This window comes from Drosophila elegans, unplaced genomic scaffold (assembly GCF_018152505.1).
Source record: "Drosophila elegans isolate 14027-0461.03 unplaced genomic scaffold, ASM1815250v1 contig_814, whole genome shotgun sequence".
Taxonomy (NCBI): domain Eukaryota; kingdom Metazoa; phylum Arthropoda; class Insecta; order Diptera; family Drosophilidae; genus Drosophila; species Drosophila elegans.
The window spans coordinates 19,040,884-19,062,225 of NW_024546167.1; the positions used below are offsets into that span (position 1 = coordinate 19,040,884).

At 36.0% G+C, this 21,342-nt stretch overlaps 1 protein-coding gene across 2 annotated transcripts in view; it reads right to left on the minus strand.

Annotated features, from left to right (window-relative positions):
- LOC108147982 (roundabout homolog 2) overlaps window positions 1-21,342 on the minus strand; it is a 48,447-nt gene that overhangs the window by 9,583 nt on the left and 17,522 nt on the right. For both annotated transcript variants that reach the window (XM_041710342.1, XM_017274792.2), the window contains 7 exons: window positions 18,657-18,850; window positions 9,687-9,789; window positions 3,006-3,290; window positions 2,344-2,484; window positions 1,976-2,107; window positions 564-1,868; window positions 334-432 (listed from right to left, as the gene is read on the minus strand). In XM_041710342.1, coding sequence (XP_041566276.1) covers window positions 334-432; window positions 564-1,868; window positions 1,976-2,107; window positions 2,344-2,484; window positions 3,006-3,290; window positions 9,687-9,789; window positions 18,657-18,850 — 2,259 coding nt within the window. The remainder of the gene's footprint in view (window positions 1-333; window positions 433-563; window positions 1,869-1,975; window positions 2,108-2,343; window positions 2,485-3,005; window positions 3,291-9,686; window positions 9,790-18,656; window positions 18,851-21,342) is intronic.

Consider the following 21,342-nt stretch of genomic DNA (forward strand, 5'->3'; position numbering starts at 1 on the left):
TTTTCTAAATAATTTATATATTCTAAACCGTTGATTATGAAAACTAATTATTAAGCACCACGTTCAAAAACCAAATTTTTGCTTGAAAAACTTTAATTATATTTAGAATTGTAAAATTATAACAGTTTTTTTAACCACACTTTAAAATTCAAGTTTTGTATCCCTAATTAATATTGGTATGTTCTTCAAGAAGTGATTCCGTAAATATGAAATATGCTTATAAAAACTCTGTTAATAACTGATCTTATTATTTATGTTTTTTTATATATAAATAAAATATAAAACCTATTCACAAAATTATATTTAGGGGTTTTTAATCAAATAAATACGAACCATTGCGAGTGCGATTGGGTTGCGGTGGTAGCCATTTCAAAAAGACAGAAGTGCGATTGAATTGTATGGCTTCCATGCCATAAGGTGGTGCCTCCGGAACTGCAAATGAAATTTGAGCCAAATTAAAACCAATAAACCATGAAAATTGTACAAAATAAACCATTAAATAATATATTGAAAAAAAATATTATTTTAAAGATGAGAAAAAGATAGTAGAACTAAAGCCTTACCATCTTCCAAAGTTCTCACGCGTCGCGAATTCGAGGGTTTGCCTACGATGCTCTTGTAAAATGGCACAAGAAAAAACTCGTATGTGGAGGCTTTTGCCAAACCAGGCACTGTGCAGGAACTCAATCCCTGACCCTTGTTCAGCAGAGTGACCATTTTGTACTCGCTGGAGTGAAGTTCGCGGGCATACAGATAGAAACCCTCGATGTACTGCCCGCTGTCGATATCCCAAGAAAGTCGAGCGGTTGTGGAGTCACTGGCATTGACCTCTAGCAACTCGACGACATCATTGGCTTGCAGCAAAGTTTCCACATCACTTAGGAGGAGTTGTGAGGTTCCAGAGTTTTCACTACCATCACGTACGCCCACAAGTTTTCCCGCCGTAATGGGTTCCGAAATGGGGGAAGGTGGCGAGAAGCCCAGTGAGTTTTCGGCTCTTACTATGAACATATAAGCTGCTCCCTGGGTTAAACTCTCCACCGTGAAAATGGGTTCACTCAAACGCGCTGCAATGGGTATCCAGGTCTTGCTCTGATTGGTGCAGTACATTTCCACACTATAGCCGAGAAATGATGAGGCTCCTGCTTTATCACTTGTGGGCCAAACTATTGTCAAGGCCGAAGCAGTGGCGTTCAGAACTTTCGGTTGTCCTGGCGCCGTGGGGCATTTATTCTGCTCCGGTGCTCTGTAGAATTTTATATTCGGATTGGTGGGCAGCTCTATCCTGAGGAAACCACTCCAAGTGGATTTACCAGCCCGCGAACTGGCCACACAGGTGTACAGGCCCTGATCCTGTTGCCGATCTAAATCTGATATGATCAAATCCCCGGAGGTGGTGATATTCAGCTTGGAACTCGGCTGCACTGGTATGCCATCGCGATACCACGATATCGTGGGACTTGGCAGACCTATGGCCTTGCACTGCAGCGTGGCCAGTGATTTGATGGGCAGCGTTTGATTCACAGGACCTGAGATTATAATCGGCGGTGGGCGATCCTCCTGCGAATCCAAACTCAGTTGTACCCTCGAAGTAATGCTGGCCACTTCGTTCATGGCATTGCAAAGTATAACCAAATCCTTGTCCGTTCGTTGGAAACTGGTCAATGTGAGTATGGAGTGACCTTCTTCGGTATTTAAGCTATGAAATCGATCCAAGGGCGGTGCCCCCGGAAATATCAGTGTACTATTGTTCTTGATGGTCCAAAATATAGTTGGCTTTGGATTTCCCGAAGCTCGACATTCAAATGAAGTATCGGCGCCTAGTTCCACGGATTTACTCGCTGGACGTTGGATGAATTTCGGGGGGGCTATAGTGTGTGTGTGCGGGGAGTAGGAGTATGGGTAGACTAATTAGCTAAAAGTGCCCAACTAGCGGTTTTCTATAATTAGGTTATTGGATTTTTATTGGACTTACCGTAGACAGTTAGCGTACCCATGGCTGTGATGGCACCCACAATATTATCCGCCTCACAGCTATATTCACCCTCATCGGCAATGGTGACTCTTTCCAGTCTCAAGCTTCTATCCTCCAAGACACTCACGCGATCTTTACAAATATAGGAAAATATATAAATTTATTTAAATAAAAAATCATCAAAAAATTAAAAATTAACACATTTTTATTATTATTGTATTTTGTTTCATAATTATTATTACTTTTGGTCTTTGTTATTTTTATAAAAATGTTTTAATTATTTGTAAGTGAAATAGGATTATGATTATTTTCAAATTCTGCTTGTATTGTATTATTTTTTTTAATGATGAACAAATATTTATACTTACCCAATGGCATATTGCCGCCCGAGGCAGTTCTCAGCCACAGAACATCCGGCATGGGGTCACCACCCACTCGACAGGGGAAGGTCACCGAGGCTCCCTCCAAAACCGTTTGATCGTGTGGCCCACGGATGATGTACGGCTTGACTGCAATGGAACACGGAACAGCCAACATGGGAAATGATAAGCGGCAATTTAATCAAAAAACCTCAAACCAACAAACAAGCCCAACCCTAGTCACATTCCGGCCAATTGGACATGACACATTGATTGGAGGTGCTTGGATTGGGTACCAGTTAAGGGGCTTTTCCTAACCTTTAACCCTAGACGGCGCATAGGCTTTAGAAGCTTACAAAAAATAAATAATAATTTTGTGAAGAAAAATTCTTTCTTTATATTTGCATAGCGAAAATACAAACCACTAAAAATAGCATTTAAGATTTTAATAAAATAACTTTTGCAAAGCAAAGTCTTTTTATTTAAATTAAAATTGGGGAAAAATTTAATTTGTATATTTTAGAGTATACAACTATCGTTAATACTATTTAAAAGGACACGAAACATTGCAGAGGTTTTTATGGGTTGTTGTTGAAACAATGTTTATTTTTAGATTTTTTTAGAGAGGGGCAAAAACAGCACACTCCACTCGATAAGGGTTAAGGACTCACCGTGCACTTTGAGTGTGGCCAGCGAGGACTCGCGCACCCCGACGGGATTCTTGGCTATGCACTGGTATTGACCCTCGTCAGTCTGCCTGGCATCCTGGATGGCCAAATTGCCACCGTCAACGATGCGTATACGCTTCGAGCCCTCCAAATCCAATTTCTGGCCGCCCTTCTTCCAGGTGACGGTGGGCTCGGGGATTCCCCGAGGTGCGGCGCACTCGAGAAGGGCGGTATCGCCCTGGGCGATCCGTGTGTTCTGCGGCTCCAGGCGGAACTCATCACGGAGGACTGTGGAGAAAGTGGGGGAAAGTCGGTTGAAAGATGAGCAAATGATTATTACGGAGAGTGTGTATGCGAGTGTGTGTGTGTGTTTTGTGTGGCTTGGCCCCTGTCCATTTGTTGGTGGTTATAAATTATCTGGGGGTTTTTGCATGATAAATGCCCCACGTCGGTGTCTTCTTCTGTTTTTTTTTTTTGTTGTCCCTCCTGCTTCCCTCTGACCCCTGGCCATTCCGCTTTCTCAAACGTGTGAGCGCGTGTTTGCGGCCTGACAGCAAAGATAAATTGTTGGTAAATGGCATAAATGTGATTTTTATACGCCAGGAGGAGTGCAGAAAGATGGCCCTCTAGTTTGTAAAAAATTCCATCAGGTTCACCGATTTCTACGCTGCTTTTAGGCTAATTTGATTATGTTCGATATTGATGGAATAACAAACAGATAGAATCCAATATATTTTAATAATTGAACAAACTATTGCCCAACAAAAGGCAGAAAATATATATAATACAATTTTATTTTGCTAAAACGTATTTATTTAATAATTTCTCTTTTATCAAATTAATTAAATAAAAATCATTAATTAGCCTAATCAAACTAATAAATAATAATTAAACTAGTATTTTAATAAAATTAAATTCCCATTGGTTCACTATTCTACAGAAATAACTGTAAAATACTTTTATAATGTTTTAAGTCATAAAACTTATTATAAAATTGTGTTTAAGAATAAATATTTCTACTTTAATAGAATTAAAAAAAACTCTTATTTTCAAACAAATTTTTGTTAAACATTATTTCTATGTTAGTCTCCAAAGTAATCACATTTATACCATGAAAGTGCGCTTTAAAAGTTTTTTCATCCTAAAAAATCTCTTTTAGCTCTTTTTTGCCATTACTTTCAACGATTTGCAGTCACAATCATGGAAACTGCATTTGCTCAAAAGCTCTCTATTTTATCATCCGCCTTTTGCATAGTAAATCAGAGTATTATCAACATTTTGCTTTTGCAGTCGCAGATTTGGAGCGACAAAAGCGTAGAGCAGCAGGATAATTCAGCTTCGTCCTTTGTGTGTTTGGTCAGAGGGGAAATGCTGTAATTTGCACACACCTCAGAGCTCTATTTGTCCTGTGTGCAATGCATATCACAGAAGGAAGTTTTTTCGGGGAAACGAAGGCAGCAGGCAGTTCAACTCTGGTGTAATAAATCAAGCAACTTTCAAGCACTTGAAAAGCGTAGCCAAGTAAATTTCTCCACTTTTTATTTCGGCATTTCTCGTTTGCCCTCAAAAGCAACCTTTTGTGCAATGAAAAAAATATAGTATATATATATATGTATATATGTGAGCATGGATATTCAACGTATAAATCCATAGCGAAAGCAGCTTTTACGTAAATTAAATTTTCGCTTTTTCTTTATTTTTTTTTAATCTACAAAGTGAATAAGCGAATTTTTTATTTCCATTTTGGGGAGCTCTTTTTTGTTCGGTTGAGATTTCGGTTTTTGCTTTGGTTTAGTTTTGCTCTGTCTTGGTTATGCAAAAATGCTAAAACCATGACTCTTATTAAATTTAAAGTTGAAGCGTAATAAATCAGCGTGAATCAGAAAATTTCGTGAAGGGAAATGAAATTCAACCCCATATTAAAGTCATGGCAAACTTTTAATAGAACCCTGTGCCAAACAAAAAAGAAAAAAAGTGAGGTCCACACAGCAGGAAACACGCTAACCATCAATAAATTAATCAATGTCATAATCAGTGTCAGGTTCAGTGCCATTGGGCAAAAGTTGTGTAGGCCCTGCGTTATTCCTTCTATCATGGATCAGGGGTCATGGGTTACGGGCTCGTCGGAGCGGAAAAGCGGGAAAGTCGCCGCTCCGAAAGGTACAAATCGCTTCCAGCTACCGGATTCGGACAGCTGCTGATAATGAGTTAATAAATGACCGTTTATCTATATTTATCATGCCCGTATTATGTGTATTCCCGTGTTCATGGCGATATTTATGATTGGGATGGCAGAAATGGCAACTACTTCAAGTCAGCGACGTGATCAATTTAAGCTAATGAACAGACTGTTCTGCCATAATTGGGCAACACTAAGGGGAAGTTATGCGGTGATTACTTTTAATTGTGTAATTGGCAATCACTAAATTTAATTCGGTAATTTAAGGTGTTTGTTGGTCTTTAATTAAAATGAATTGGTTTTCAATAAAGCCCAGGTAATATGCTTTTTATAGGTATTTTCATAGTTTAATTTCATTTTTTATACCCTTGCAGAGGGTATTATAATTTCAGTCAGAAGTTTGCTACCCAGTGAAGGAAACATTTCCGACCCTATAAAGTATATATATTCTTGATCAGCATCACTAGAAGAGTCGATCTAGCCATGTCCGTCTGTCCGTCCGTCTGTTTTGCTTCTGCCAACATTTTTTTTAAATTTAAATTTCATTAAATCGCTTAGAAAATCTACAGAAAATCCAAATTTGAATGCAGAATCGTAGATTAATAAACCACAAACCTTAGGAGGTATGCCTTTTTAAAATCGGATATCTAAAAGAAAAGTTATGCAATTAAAGGAACTGGGTTGAGGTAATTATCCGACAAACATCCATTTTTGGGAAATATTTAAAGGGGTACCATCATCAAAATTTCAAAAAAATCGACCCGAAATTACAAACCAACATTTAAACGCAGATTTATGGGCAGTTAATTCAAAAACCTAAAGAATTAAGTCTTTTCCAAATCGGATATCTGTAAGAAAAGTTATGGAATTAAATGTACTGGTTTTGGTTCACTTTTCTGCAAACATTTTTTTTTTATTTAAATTTCATTAAATCGCTTAGAAAATCTACAGAAAATCCAAGAGTGAAATTTGAATCCAGAATCGTAGATTACTAATACACAAACCTTAGGAGGTATGCCTTTTTTAAATCGGATATCTGAGAGAAAAGTTATGCAATTAAAGGAACTGGGTTGAGGTCAGTTTTGGACAAACATCCATTTTTGGGAAAAATTTAAAGGGGTACCATCATCAAAATTTCAAAAAAATCGACCCGAAATTACAAACCAACATTTAAACGCAGATTTATGGGCAGTTAATTCAAAAACCTAAAGAATTAAGTCTTTTCCAAATCGGATATCTGTAAGAAAAGTTATGCAATTAAATGTACTGGTTTTGGTTCACTTTTCTGGGAAAATTTTTTTTTTATTTAAATTTCATTAAATCGCTTAGAAAATCTACAGAAAATCCAAGAGTGAAATTTGAATGCAGAATCGTAGATTACTAAACCACAAACCTAAGGAGGTATGCCTATTTAAAATCGGATATCTGGGAGAAAAGTTATGCAATTAAAGGAACTGGGTTGAGGTAATTTTTCGACAAACATCCATTTTTGGGAAAAATTTAAAGGGGTACCATCATCAAAATTTCAAAAAAATCGACCCGAAATTACAAACCAACATTTAAACGCAGATTTATGGGCAGTTAATTCAAAAACCGAAAGAATTAAGTCTTTTCCAAATCGGATATCTGTAAGAAAAGTTATGGAATTAAATGTACTGGTTGTGGTTCACTTTTCTGCAAACATTTTTTTTTTAAATTTAAATTTCATTAAATCGCTTAGAAAATCTACAGAAAATCCAAGAGTGAAAATTGAATGCAGAATCGAGATTACTAAACCACAAAGCTAAGGAGGTATGCCTATTTAAAATCGGATATCTGGGAGAAAAGTTATGCAATTAAAGGAACTGGGTTGAGGTCATTTTTCGGCAAACATCCATTTTTGGGAAAAATGGAAAGGGGTACCATCATCAAAATTTCAAAAAAATCGACCCGAGATTGCAAGCCAACATTTAAACGCAGATTTATGGGAAACTAATCCAAAAACCTAAAGAATTAAGACTTTTCCAAATCGGATATTTGTATTAAAAGTTATGGAATTAAATGTACTGGTTTTGGTTCACTTTTCTGAAAACATTTTTTATTCCCTTGCAGAGGCAAAGCCTCTTAAACAAAATAAATATGCTTGACGAACATTTCAAGGCCCTTCAATTATTTCTCGCTTTGTCAGCTTTTAATAGCCATAATCCAAATAAGAAAGGCCTATACTAAATTATAGATATGATTGCGAAAATGGCGGAAATAATTTCCCTACAATTTTCTAATTCCTGCTGTTTAGCATGTGGCTCCTATATATCCTACATATTATTTCCCACAAAGGGGAGTCCTTTAATATCAGGTCAAAGGATTCCTGTGTGTGCTGACAGCGCTCAAAGCGAAATTGCGCTGACAACATCAAATGTATATACTTATATGCCCACAATGTGCAACTTATGTTTACTATTGACAAACCCCGGGCAGCGGAAAAAAACGGGTGGAAAAAAGCACGTGAACAAGTGTGCCCGCCTACGTTTCTGCTGGCTTTCCCCTTTTCCTTTGCAAGTTGGCTCTTTTATTGCCTAACCCAATCAATGTGAACGCCTTTTGCTCCCCACCGCAAGCCGCAATAACGACGTTTTAACCAAGCAAACAAATTTGACGTGCTTTTCGTGATTTACATGCAAATATTGAAAAATATTCCCCAAGGATATACCGCATAAAGCAAACCCAACTCGGTCTGCGGCTCTAAACAAGACTCGAAAAGGAGGAGAACGAAATATATAATACAACAACGAAAAAAATAGAAGGAAATCTAACATGAAGGCAAAATAAACTCCACGCTGAGCAATATCGATTTTCATGTGGGAGGAGATCCAGGATCCAGGACATGACAGGCGGTCGAGCAAACAACAGACATACAGGAATAAAAAGGCAGAGGCAAATAAAAGAAATATTAGCCAACAAAAGACAAAGTGGCGGTCTCTGAAAATGGGTGGCATCGGGATAAGACCTACTTTTCACCCCTGCTCCTTGAACTTAGTGTTTAATAGCACATGTTGGAGTTTCACCTGAAACAAATAATTTTAACTGAACTGATATTTCAATATTCCCAATTTTCAAAATTTAAAAAGGGGAAGAAACATATTATATATATATATATATATTATAATATATTTTTCTTTCCAAACACAATTTTTCTTGAAAATAGTTAAATGTAGAGATATACAGTTACTTGTGGTAGATGGAATAAAGATTATATTAATTAAATAATACATTTTTTTTTAATTTTACATTGCTAAAATGTTAAGTAAGTTATTAAATAAAAAACAATAAAAACTATTAAAATTTCTTGTACAAATAAAATAATTTTATTTCTTAGAAGTAGCTGCGTTTTAAATAGATAAAGTAATATTTTTAACTTTGCATCAAGTGCTCAAAACCTCTTATAGAATTATAACCTAGTTTTACTTATACTTTTCTTATAAAAAAATAAAAATTAAAATTATTTATAACTTGTAATCCAACAAATTTAAAGTCCCATTTAATTAAATCCAGCTTCTGTTTGGCCACGCATTAAACCATGACATGGGCTATCAAAATTCATTTCAGACCTGTCCCAACTCGGAAACAGCTAACCACTGTCGTTTTTTTTTTTGGGCATATGGCCCAATAAATCCGGCACACACACAAATATTTCTAGCCTTCTCGCCATTTTAGGCCACCCTGAAAAGGCTAAAAAAGGCTTCAAAAAACAAAAAATAGCTGGAAAAGCTGATATAAAAACGGGTTAATGGAGGCAGCAATAGAGCGTGCCGAAAGAGACGGCAATAGGTGAAAGGGAGTGAGATGGCAAGAGACCTCTGGCAAGACAAGTGGGTGCGTTCGAGCGTAAAACTTGTAAACGCAGCAGCTCCACAGCTAGTTAGTTAAGTGGGCGGGTGTTTTGGACTGCTGGCTGGAAAAAGGGCAAATCTAGTACGCCCATATTTTCCACCCCACCCTCTTTTGAACCAACAACAAGAGAAACATCACGAGCAGCAGCAAAAATCAACATCAATTTAGAATATTAAAAACGTACACCACACTCTTTAAAGGAGAGGTAGATATACACAAATATAAAATGTTTAAATGTTTTCATTTTTTAAAGTACTTTGAACTTGGGCTGTTTTTAATTAATATTTTTTAAGATACTTCATTAAAAGTGTGATTGTGTGACACCCAAGACAAGTTAAGCCGCTATTTTAATAATCTTTTTTTAAAAATGATTAATTATGTATTTTTAAATTTTAATGAACAACTTTTGAAATGTTTAACAAATCACTATTTTTTATAATTCTTACGATTTCATTAGTAATCATACGCCTTTAAGCAATTGTTCGTAGTCAAATTTATTCAGTTTCTGGTGTAGTTTCCTTTTTTCCTATTTAAATATATTTTCCCAGTTTAAATCACAAATTAATTCAGTCATGTCATTTCTGTTTTTCCCTGTGTAAGGACTTTTGGGGGACAGTGGATTTGAGTTGACTTACCCGCCACTTGCAACGTGGCATTTCGACTCCTTGCCACGCCCAGTTCGTTCTTCGCCTCACACCAATAGATGCCGGCATCTGTTTCGCGACGTGAATTGACAACCTGCAAAAAGATGTAAGGGAAAAAAAACCATGGTGGCATTAGAATGAGTTAAGTACTGAAGACATGATGGGGGAATATTGTTTGGTTGGGTTTTGGATACGAGAAATGAACGAGAGCCGGGGGCAAACTGTGAGTAATTTTAATTGAAATGAGCAAGTTTTATTAGTAAATGGAAATGGATTTTATCTTGGGAGAGAATCTGGATACATTAATTTTGTAATGTGATTTGCTTGGCTCAGTTCATTGGTACTGAATTATTATTACTTCCTTGGCATTTTTTAATTTTGCTAATAGAGCAGAGAATTTTAATAAAAAATGTTTTATATTTTTTTTGTTCTTCACCGTCAAAATACTGTAAATAAATTATTGACGCAGAATTTTTATAACTTGCTTAAATTATTTAAAACTTTACAAAGAAATGTGAAATAGAAATTTTATTAAATTGTTTTTGAGACACAGGCTTAAATATTGAAAAAAAAAAATTGTTCAAAAATAAATAAATAATTTTTAAATTATTAATGGAAAATAAGATTGGTTTTATTGAAAAATTTTAATTAAAAGTTTTAAGAATAGGTATTCCGTTTATATATTTTGTATGTTTATCTTCTTTTCTCCGTCAAATAAAAGAGTACTTCCTCTTCGCTTTTCTCAGCAAATCCCTTCCTATTTGTAATTTCACAAATGGCAGCTGGGAAAGAGCTGGAAAACACAGAAGCCAGAGCTCCCTAAGACGATGATTTGCTGGCTCTTCAGGACCTGCTTTTTTGCTTCCTTAAAGCAAGGGCTTCCATCTCGGCATCCTCGAACCCTGCTTTTCTGGGAGGCCATAAAACAGACGGCAATCTGTTGTCTGTTGCGCGTCTGCTGCCTTCAAGTGTTCAAATCATAAAATGTCTCTCGAGCAGCTTTATAGTTACTATACTACATGTCGTGCTGGCCTGCTCGAACCCCTTCGTTGCCCTTCCCATTTTGTGTTTGTTGTCTACACTGTTTGTTTATTTGTTTTTCGGAGCACAAAAGAATTCCCCAACATGCGCTTAAAATTAAATGTCAAACTTAGTGTGTGTGCGTGTCTGTGTTTGTGTGTGTTTGTGCCATATTTATCTGCTCCTTGCAGCAGGAGAAAACGAGAAAGATGCGGCAGCAGCAACAAAGTTCGCACAATTTACACAACTTGTGTGCCTCATCCAAGTGAAATTAAGTGTTGCGCTAAGTGAAGATGACAAAAGGGTTCTTCAGCTGTATTATTCTTTCATTTAATCTTCCCCCGCCAGCTGTATACACACATGTCATCCTGAGTTCTACGTTCTGAGCTTTGAGTTCTGAGCCGCGGGTGCGCTTTATAAGACAAATAAGTTGAGGCGCCTCAGGCTTCTCGATTGTCATACTTCATATATTGTATGTGCGGGTTACTTTTACTGGGGAAAAGCGAGCAGAAAAACCAAAACAACAGATAGAACGGCTCAAAGGCTACAAGATTACGTAGCACAATGTAATTGCAGCATGTATTGTAAAGATACAAGTCTAGATACATTTAATATGATATCCTTTGTGTTGCTGATTTATTATCAAGAACTAAGCCAAAGTCTTGGAAGCTTTGCAAAAGAAAATATACTTATGTAGTAGTAATAATTTAACTTATATGGAGATCTTTAAGGTCTAAAATGGTATATAAATAAATTTAATAAAAATCAACACTTCTGTCCATCTTTTACCTTTAAATCAGGTCAACAAAATTGAACCAGACTTTCTACCAGAATTTGTTTTTTTTATATGATTTTGTCAACTCATCGTCCGAAGTTTTTGTTAATTAAATTGTACATGTACATGAAAACATACATATATTGATTTATTTGATATTTCTGTGTTGCTTAACTTTCCTCAACAAGTATTTTAAAATTCAGTCTTGCAAAAGAACTTATTCTCTATAATAATATAAATTCACAAGAAATTGTGTAAATGTACTGTGGCCGAGACTCATCCGTTTTCCTCTTTAAATTCAGAATGAAATCCAAACTTTTTCCATATCTTTGCTCTCAAATCAGGTCAGATTAAAGTAAGACCATACTTTCCGCCTGAACTTTTACTTTTGCTCGGCTTTGTCAACTTTGATAAGCCAACTGTGTAGAGACTTAACCAACTCAATCTAACCACTGACCCATTTCCATTCGTTTTGCTCTATCATCAACTGGCGAGCTGAATATTCAGCATACGCAACGTGGTCCCGGGAAAAGGTAAGCCTGAGCTAAGCTCATTAGCTAGGCACAGGGCGGATTCCTATTAAAAATTGAAATGAATTACATTGAGGGAGGAGCACCTAAGGCTATATCCCCAGAGTCGAGCTCACTATCCTTTCGAGGAAGTTTCGAGGAAGGCATGAGTCTCAAATAAAATTAAAGCAAAATTCGTTGCAATAGCAACCGTTGAGCAGACAATGAATCCAAAGAATTCGAAATATGTAAAGTGCGTTTCGGAAGGATAAGTATGTAGAGAGTTTTAAAATAAAATTTAAGTCCGTTTGTTTTAAGTTTAGTTTTTGATCGTAGTTCTTTATGCTAAGATATATAAAGAATCTTCCCTGACAAATAATTGTATTGTAAGCCACTTAAATATATAAAGAACATTCCCACAATAAAAACTAAAATAAAAATTGTAAGTGAAAAATTATCTTCAGTTAGATTTAGTAACCTTTAATTTGTGAAACGCACTGTCCTTTTGCTGACTTCAAACTCCCACTTTTTCACTCTGCAAATGTTCCTTTCTGAAAATTTAATTTGGATTTGGCAAGTAACTGCCTTTCTGCGCAAAAAAAACGAGCAAAAATGTAGAAATACAACAGGACAACGAAGAATACCCGAGAAAACATTGCCAAAAGTCACATAAATTTATTATATCTTTAATGACTTGAGCCAGGCGATTCGCTGCGAATTGGTAGCTTATATTTATTGTTGTTATTATTTCTCCGTTTTTGTTGTTGTTCTTGCTGTTGTTTTTGTTGTGCGTGCAAACATTGAAACTGATTTGACACCAAAGAGCAAAAAATAAAGCAAAGGCAGCAGGGGAAAAATATTCGCCGTGTGCTACGTGCAACTTTATGGGGGGTTTTTTGGAGGTGACAAAGGGGAAGCTATAAAATATATTGGCTGTATCTGTATTTGTATCTGTGTGACTGCCACAGTGTCTCTGTATTGGTGTGCTCCATGCTGCTGGAGGAACACGTTGAAAACACGCTTCCGTTTTAATTTAAAATACCCATAAATTTTCAAAACATTTCATTTGGGAGCCATTCCCGTTTTCATGTTGTAACATTTCGTAATTGTCTGCTCCGTGGGCCAGAGGGAGATGGCCTGCCTGCCACCATCTCACTCGCACCCTCTGATTCTCGCTTTTTTGTGCGTACACTTCCCCCTCTAACTCTTGAGTGTTTTATAATTTGGTTTAAATTTTAAAGCTCTTGTAAAATGCGACGTGTAAATGGTTTTAATTGAGCCTGAAAACGAGTCTAAAACGAAATGGAATTAGGCAAATCTGTAGGATGGTTTAAATGGGCAGGGTTTTTGGTTAAAACGCTTTCTCTTTTATTTTTCAAAAGTGGAACAGGAGGAGAAGCAACAGGCAATGATTGGTATTTGGTTTTTAAAAGGCTATTTTTAAGAAACAATTTTAAGATAGGTACGTATTATAGTCCGTTTTAATTTATAAAAATTTATATAGAAATCTCATAACACATTTAAAAAACTTTCATCAAATTTCAAAAAGTGTTGAATTTAAAAAATTTAAAACAATTTTTTAAGCTAAGTACATATTATAGTCCCTTCCAATATATAGAAATTAATATCAAAAACAAAAAGCATAACACATTTAATGAACTTTCACTTAATTACTGAAATAAGATTAATTTAATGTTTTTTTTTTTAATTACATTTTAGCATAATTTAACTTTATAAATCCTACAACTTCTATAAATTTTCTTAAAAGACGAAAAATCCATTAAAAACTTATGTACAACTTCTACATACTCTTTGAAAAAAAACCGAAAGCTCCATTAAAAAATCATAGCCCAAAAAAGTACACTCCTTGTTTATTCCTTTTAATAAGAATTGCAGCCTGCAAGCTTAGCCCCCACTTTCCTGTTAATCTGCTCATTAAAAAATCCCCCTTCCTGCCTCGCATTTTAACCTCTGCCCTGCTCCTTTTACTAATTCAATCATCCAGGGGGATTTCTTAAGCCCTGTTTTCCCCCCTTTCAACCCCTCGTCAACCATCTTCCGCCCATTCATTAAACGCGGCTCAAAAGCATTTTTCACTCACACCTTCAGTTAATAAACAGCCCTGAGGCCCTTGAAAAAAAAAGTAAATAAAAACATGATGAGAAAATCGTCGCCCCGTTCATAAAAACATAACTCATACGCAGTGTTGGACCCAACACCACTCAACTGGGCTTAAGCCCTGTACTTATTTATTTATGTGCATATATATAGAAAGAGAGAGAGATTCTTTATGGGACCACGAATGTGTCGAGCGTTTGTAAACTCATTAAAATGTGCTCACTGTACAGTGAAGTGCATAAAGTTATTTTCAGCCCAAAAGGACCTTAACTTTTGAGTCTCGACTAGTTTTTAATTAAGACGTTCTCTCACACTCGCACACCTTGAAAATGCAATCAGCCTGGATCCAAAGTCGCGCTTTGATTTATTTGCCCGCCCTTCGCCGGTTGATTGCCTTCTTAAAGTTCCCTCCAGCGAAGGATAAGCACTTTGGCGGTGGAAAAGTAAGTCGAAACTATGGCCAAATGTGGCAGACATTTAAATAAACGTTAGGGGTGGACCTTAGGTGTGGAAATGGGGTGGCCCACAAGTAGATAGATGTATATAAGCAGAGACTTGCTGGCAAACACTTGAGAGTCAGACAGAGCTTGGGTAACTTTAGTCAAGGACGTGGAAAAGAACGATGTCTCTGCATATTACATTGGAGATGGGTTTTTAGTCTTCTATGAAAAAAAAACATTAAGCTAAATTTAACATTATTTAAGGATGTGGTAATTATATACTACAAAAAATGTTAAACATTATATATAACCTTGCTAACTTAATAATCATTACATGAAATTTATTCCAACTTTAGTTTTTGTATGAAGAAATATTTTCTAAAGAATATATATATTAATTAAAATTCTGATATATAAAAAAATGTACATAGTATTTATAATTAAATCAAAAAAATGTTTCTTAGGCAAAAATCAGTATTTATTTTTTGGTTCAATATAATTGTTTTTTTGGCTTAAATAGTGCAAAAACGGCCCAAATGTGAAATGTTAGACCTTGTTAAGCTCGTAATTCAATTCCCAATCATTAGGCATTCAAACCTGAAAGATTTTATTTTTTCGAGTTTTTAACAAAAAATGATGATGTAACCCCTTATAAAAAAACCGAAATATTACCAAAAATTTTATTATTCAAATTTAGACAAAAAGTGGTTAGGATTGTTAGCTTAGCTTCTGAGATGTATAGAACAGTCTTTCTTTCAGTTGTGGGTCGTCGTTTGTCCAAATTAGGTCTTAAAAACTGTTGAAAATATCTGTATGTTGCAATAAATAATGATTTTAATTTTCGCTCATAAAAATTTTATTTTTGAAAATCAGTCAAAAAGTGATGAGATTCGTTAGATTAGATCGCCAGCAGTGCAAAACAGTAAACATTTCCTTTTTGGGAAACCCTTTGGCCAAATTACAAACATACAACCTGATCTAGTTGTTATCAAATAAAGTTTGGCAGTATTAAAAAACAATACACATTTTTCTTGATTTTTCCAGAAGTACTGTAAGAGTGAGCTCAGCTTTAAGGATTCTTCCACCAGATGATGTGCGGAAAGTGCTGCTCACAACTACACACGCTACACCCACTTGGACACACACGCATACATTTGTTTCAAAAGCGAGTGTGTGCGTTTTGCTCCGTATACTTGCCTTCGATTCAGTTTTTTCCTCTTATTTTGCTGTCGTGCAAGTTACGTAAATTATTGTCTGTCTTCCCATCGCTCGCTCCTTCTTGTCACTTTTCACTTTACTTCTAGCTAGGCGCTTCTTCTTTTACTTTTTTGGCCGAAAACTCCTCTACACATTGTACATGGTTTTGTATTTTATTGCATATTCCCCATTCGCTTGTACATTTTTCTCTGCTCTGCTACGCTTCCCTTCAGCACTTAAAGGCCCCCGAAAAAAAAAACAAGAAAGAAAGCAGGAAAACTTTCTTTTCTCCCCCTAAATTAAAGAGGGATTTGGTTTTCATCTCTCTGTATGTTTGGTCGGCACATTGGATAGTGTTGCATACTGGACTCGTCCTTACTATATAGCAATAATGTCTGCTTGAAGTTGCCTTTCGAAGTTGTCTGGCACTTATAAGTAAGATGAATTGTCCTCTTTGGCGGAGTGAGAAGGCTGCCGGAATTAGAATTTAAATTATGCCCCTGGGGAGCAATGAAACGATGTGAAATATATTTGTGCGTTGACTTGGAGGAACATTTTTGGGAACAGTTGTAAATAAAATACAAAAAGATAGGTCAGGGACCGTCCATAAAGTTATTAAATTCGGTCGAGAAATAGGCCTCTCCAGCAGCTTGAAATTAAAAATTTTGTTTGTTTAAATATCTGAAAATCCGTTCTGGTTTTATTTGTGAAATTTATTTTTGGAGTGTTACATAATTATATATTTTTAAACTGTATATCCCACTTTAGGTATTTTTTCAATTGTTAAACAATTTGAAATGAACTTCCGTTTTTTGTGTATATAAACAAAATCGAAATAAAATGAAAAATGTATTATTTTGTATGTCCTTTTTAGCATGTTACATATTTTTTATTATTTGTAGTATTTTAATCCTTTTCAAAGTATTTTTCTAATTGCTAAAGGTTTTTAAATGAGCTTCCGACCTTTTGTGCTTACCCTTGGCATTAAATAAAATCCAAAGAAAAGCTAACAAGTCCACCAGAAATTTTCTCTTACCACTAACGCCATAAAAGCTAGAGTAACGAAGGCAAAGGACACATTAGAAGGCAGGATATGGTGCCAGGACAGCCGTGGAATTAATTCATTTAAAAGTCGTTAGAAGAGCGCCGCAAAAAAGATGGCATAGAGACATTTCGCAGGCATCATCAGCGGAAGCTGGAGTCTAGAGTCGGGAAATGCCAGTGGCAACGGGAAGCAGAAGGAAAATGCTCAAATCCCTTTTTGCACTTAAGTGATAAACAAATACAGTGGCATGCGGCAAGTACAAATACAGTAGCGTCATAAGCGACCAGACACCCAGGCAGATCGAGTGTGAAAAGTGGCAAGCTCAGAGTGCCGCCAAATCCCCGGTCCCTTGATCCTGACTCCTGAATCCTGCATCCTGAATACTACCCCACACAGCCAAAATCCCCATCCCAACGAAATTGAGACTGCGATTTCAACTGCATCATCAGCATAATCAACGCGGCTCCCGTTGGCTTTTTGCGTCGTAAATTTGCTGAGTGCTCTGCTGTGCTCAGCTCAGCGAAGAGTCCATGGTCAGGGAGTCACTCATAGCACTCACTCATACTTGCTGCACTGAGAGAAAAAATTCTTATCATATATACTTAAGTAGTTTTTGGTTGACCAATTTAATTTTTAAAAATAAATATGTATTTAAGTCTCCATAAGGTTTCAGCTTACAAATATTAAATAAATAATAAATAAAATTCGCTATATATTATTCCAATGCATTTCTTTCAGTGTTCCTTCCTCGCTTTCTCCCAATCAGAGCTCATCAGGCTGCTGCTGACTTTTGCTGGCTTCGCTTCTGCTTCTGCCGGCTTCCGTTACGTCTTTATTTGTCTGTCTGCCGCTTTCTCTTTACGCTCCTGCCTTTCTCCTTTCTTCCGCTCTCTCCCACTTTTCCGCACTCTCTCCCCTCGCTTAATGTTTGTTTACCTTGCGTTAATGAAGTTGTTGCCCACAGCCGTCGACTTCCAGCGAACAATTTTTCTGCAAAAATATTTTTGCAGCTCGCCGCCAAATGATTCGAAAAGGAAAAGCAGAGCGGGCAAAAGGAGACTTAAAAAAATAAAAGCAATTAGTTCGTTCATCATTCAACAGATGGCCTGGCAAAATGAATATTTTTTAAGCAACTTTCAGCATTATTCCTGTTTGCTGCGCTCGCATTGTCTCTTTCATTATGAAAAGAAAGCATGGAACAGAAATAATAATTATGCATGCAAATAAAACAACAGGACGAACTGCTGAAGATAATGCAAGTTGGGAAAATAATGCAAATACACCGCAGGCCATTTGCCTAGGACATGGTTATATTGCTTCAAAAGGAAGTGGCATGGTGTACATTTAAACTGAACACAAGACTCAATAAGAACATTAATTACAAATCGTAATGTAATATAACTTGTGCATATTCTTTAATAATATCTCCTTTTATTTATACTAAGATTTTACGTTTACTTTTTAAATATTTAAAAAAATTATATTTTTGACTAAAATAAAACTATTTTAATTTAATTTCTTAATAAATTGATAAGCAACTAAACAATTGTACTTTCATATTATGTTCATATGAGTGTCATTGTTATATCACATCCCGATTATTCCAATATCAATTTACCACCCCGGCTATACCAAATATTTTTAGTTTTCCTTGCTTACCTTGAGAAAAAACAATCGCCATTTTTTATTTATGAAAAAAAAACCGTTAAAAATTAATAATAAACTAAACAAATTGATTTAAAATCGTTTAAATATGTCAATATACATATATCATATCAGTCATATCAGATCGTGGGTATTGCAATATCAATTTACCACCCCCGGCTCTGTTTAACCTTTTCAATTTTCGCTTCTTACCTTGAGGAAAAACAATCCGCCAGCTGGCAGGGTGATGCGATGCGAGCCCGGCAGGATCTTCAGGGGAACCCCATCCTTATACCACTGGATGGTGGGCGTGGGGCTGCCCTCGGCTTTGCAATTAAGCGTGGCTGGCTCGTGTCGTGGCACTGTCGTATCTATGGGATGCTCCACTATTCGCGGCGGATGGGAACCTGTGAAGAGTTGTGAAAAAAGTGGGAGATATGGCGTTAAAAAAATTGTGAAATATATAAAAGAGTAGAAATGCGGAGCCTTCCGTTTTCCGCTGCGTCATCATCGTCAGCGGTTTGCTCAAATGCGAAAAGAAACGAAAAAATTAAAAAAAAAAACAGGGAAAAGCGCTCGTTGGCAAATGAAAACAATGTTAATGCGCATTGCCGTTGACGTTGCAAATGAAGTTGCAGCTGAAACTGCAGCAAATGGGGGGAAAAATTAGGGGGCGGAGTACTCGGCTCAAAGGACTCAGTTTGGAATTAATTTGTTTAGATTTGCATATGCGGCAAAGGAGGACCCGGGCAGCTTAGCTTGCTAAGTAGTTTTTTTCTCTGTGTATATTTTCTACCCTTTTTGTTTTGTCTTATATTTAGCATAATGCAAACGTTGGGGAAATTAACGGGGTGGTAGAAAGGTGGAAAAGGGTTGGGCTCATAGGTTAGATAAGCCAGGGATTAGCATAGTCTTTTGTTATTCCCTTGCCTTTCCACTAAGAACTTTATTTGAAAATTTAAATGCCAGAGAGAAAAGATTATAAATAGAGAAGTTCCCTTTCCTTTTTTTTTTAATCTCTCTTAATCCACCAATAAAATGCTATTTCCCAATCTCTATTTTTCCAATTGATCGGCTATATTTCACCCTCCCACAATCAACCGAAAATCAATTTTCCACTTGTTTTCAATGCTTAACACCCCATCGACCAATCGACCATATCGCCCAATCTTTATTTGCCAACCGCAGAAAAACTCTCTAGTGTTTGCTGCTAGCAATCTGTCAATGGCAAAGACATAAATTTCAATTTTCATGCCATATCTAAACAATTTGCTGTCACCCACAAACTCCAAACGCCGAACGCCAAAAGAGAGAAGCGGCAAAGGCCAACGGGGCAAGATGCAAAACTTTATTCATATCGCTGCTGAAATCTATAAATATATTTGTTTTGCACTGCGAATATAAGAAACTATATTTTCACAAAGAGGATTTAAAAAGCTTACATTGGAAAATACACTTTAATCCTATGAGATTGGTATAAAAAATTAAACATATTTGAAACCAAATTTCCGTTCATAAGATTGTATTGCGAAAATTAATTTAAATCCTAAGAAAGTAGTATAAAAAAGCATTAAAAAAGAATAATTTTAACCTCAAATATATTTATATACGAACTTTAAACTAAATACACAAAAAAATGCTAACTTTAATCATTCAATAAAATTCAACATTTTCCCCCAGTGCCTACATTTATATATCTATGCAGGCAAACGCCTCGTGAAAATTGATATGTCAGAAAATGCTGGAATATTGAAACGTTATTTAATAAAAGTCAGCGTGGAGGCAACATTTGTTGCTCTTCCAGTTTGTTGTCGATTGCAATACCACGACAACGACAACGACAGCAACAAACAGCTTGGGGCAAAAGTTGCATGTCATCCAGAGCGAAAAAACAACAAAACGAACAGACGTTGCACCAAAGTCGCAAGCTTGAAATCGAATTTCGGATAGCAGTTCAGAGCAAAATATTCGAGGGGTGAAGTGTAGACGTGTTGCATGTCCTGGCCGGAGAACTTTCCACCCTCGCATGGGTGGCGAAAAGGGGAGGGGGAGGGGTAAGGGGTCAGGGGTCAACCAGCAAGACGGCATGTCAATGTTATTTCAACAACGAAAATGAAAATAAAACACCAAAGTGGACTGAGAATGGGAATGTGAATGGGAGTTATGGCAGTCGAAAAATCAACATGCAAGGACAACAAAAAAATACCGAATTTCAAATAGTGGGGGAGTACAAAAAAGTGAATTTAATTGAACAGGGAAAAGACATTTCTAAAAGAAAGTTTTTAAAGTAACGATTTTTTGATACTCTTTGATTATAAATTACTAATTAAAGATATAAATATTGATTTCTTCAATTAGAGAGAGAAATCTTTTTTATATCAATTTTACATTATTCATAAATATATATCAAACTAATAATTGCAATTTTTTTATGCGTATAAGTTATTAATATAAGAAGAAATGGGTAAAATAAAACTAACTCTTAGTTGGCTTGCTCAATAATATTTATTTATTAGTTATTAATGGTATTTAATGTTTATTTTCTGTTTCTATTTATTTTATTGCATTGTTTGTGCCGCAATAATATCATAAATTTGAATATCCCCTACTCTTAAGGCACCTTTTTGCAGAGGAAATTTATTAATATTACTAAACCACCTAGCAAACTGTTTTTTTATTGCACATTTTCTACAACAAATCCCAAAGCAAAGGGAAAACAACTCGTGACCAAGTGTAAGCATTCAATGTGTCCACCGAACACAATTCGAGGGTTAAATGTCGCATGTGGGTTTGCCCAAAATAAGAAAAAAAAAATAAGAAAAAAGAGGGCGTGTTCACAACGGAAAGTTGCTCAACCATGGACATAATTTTTTACTCCTGTTTGTGCATATCTTTGCTG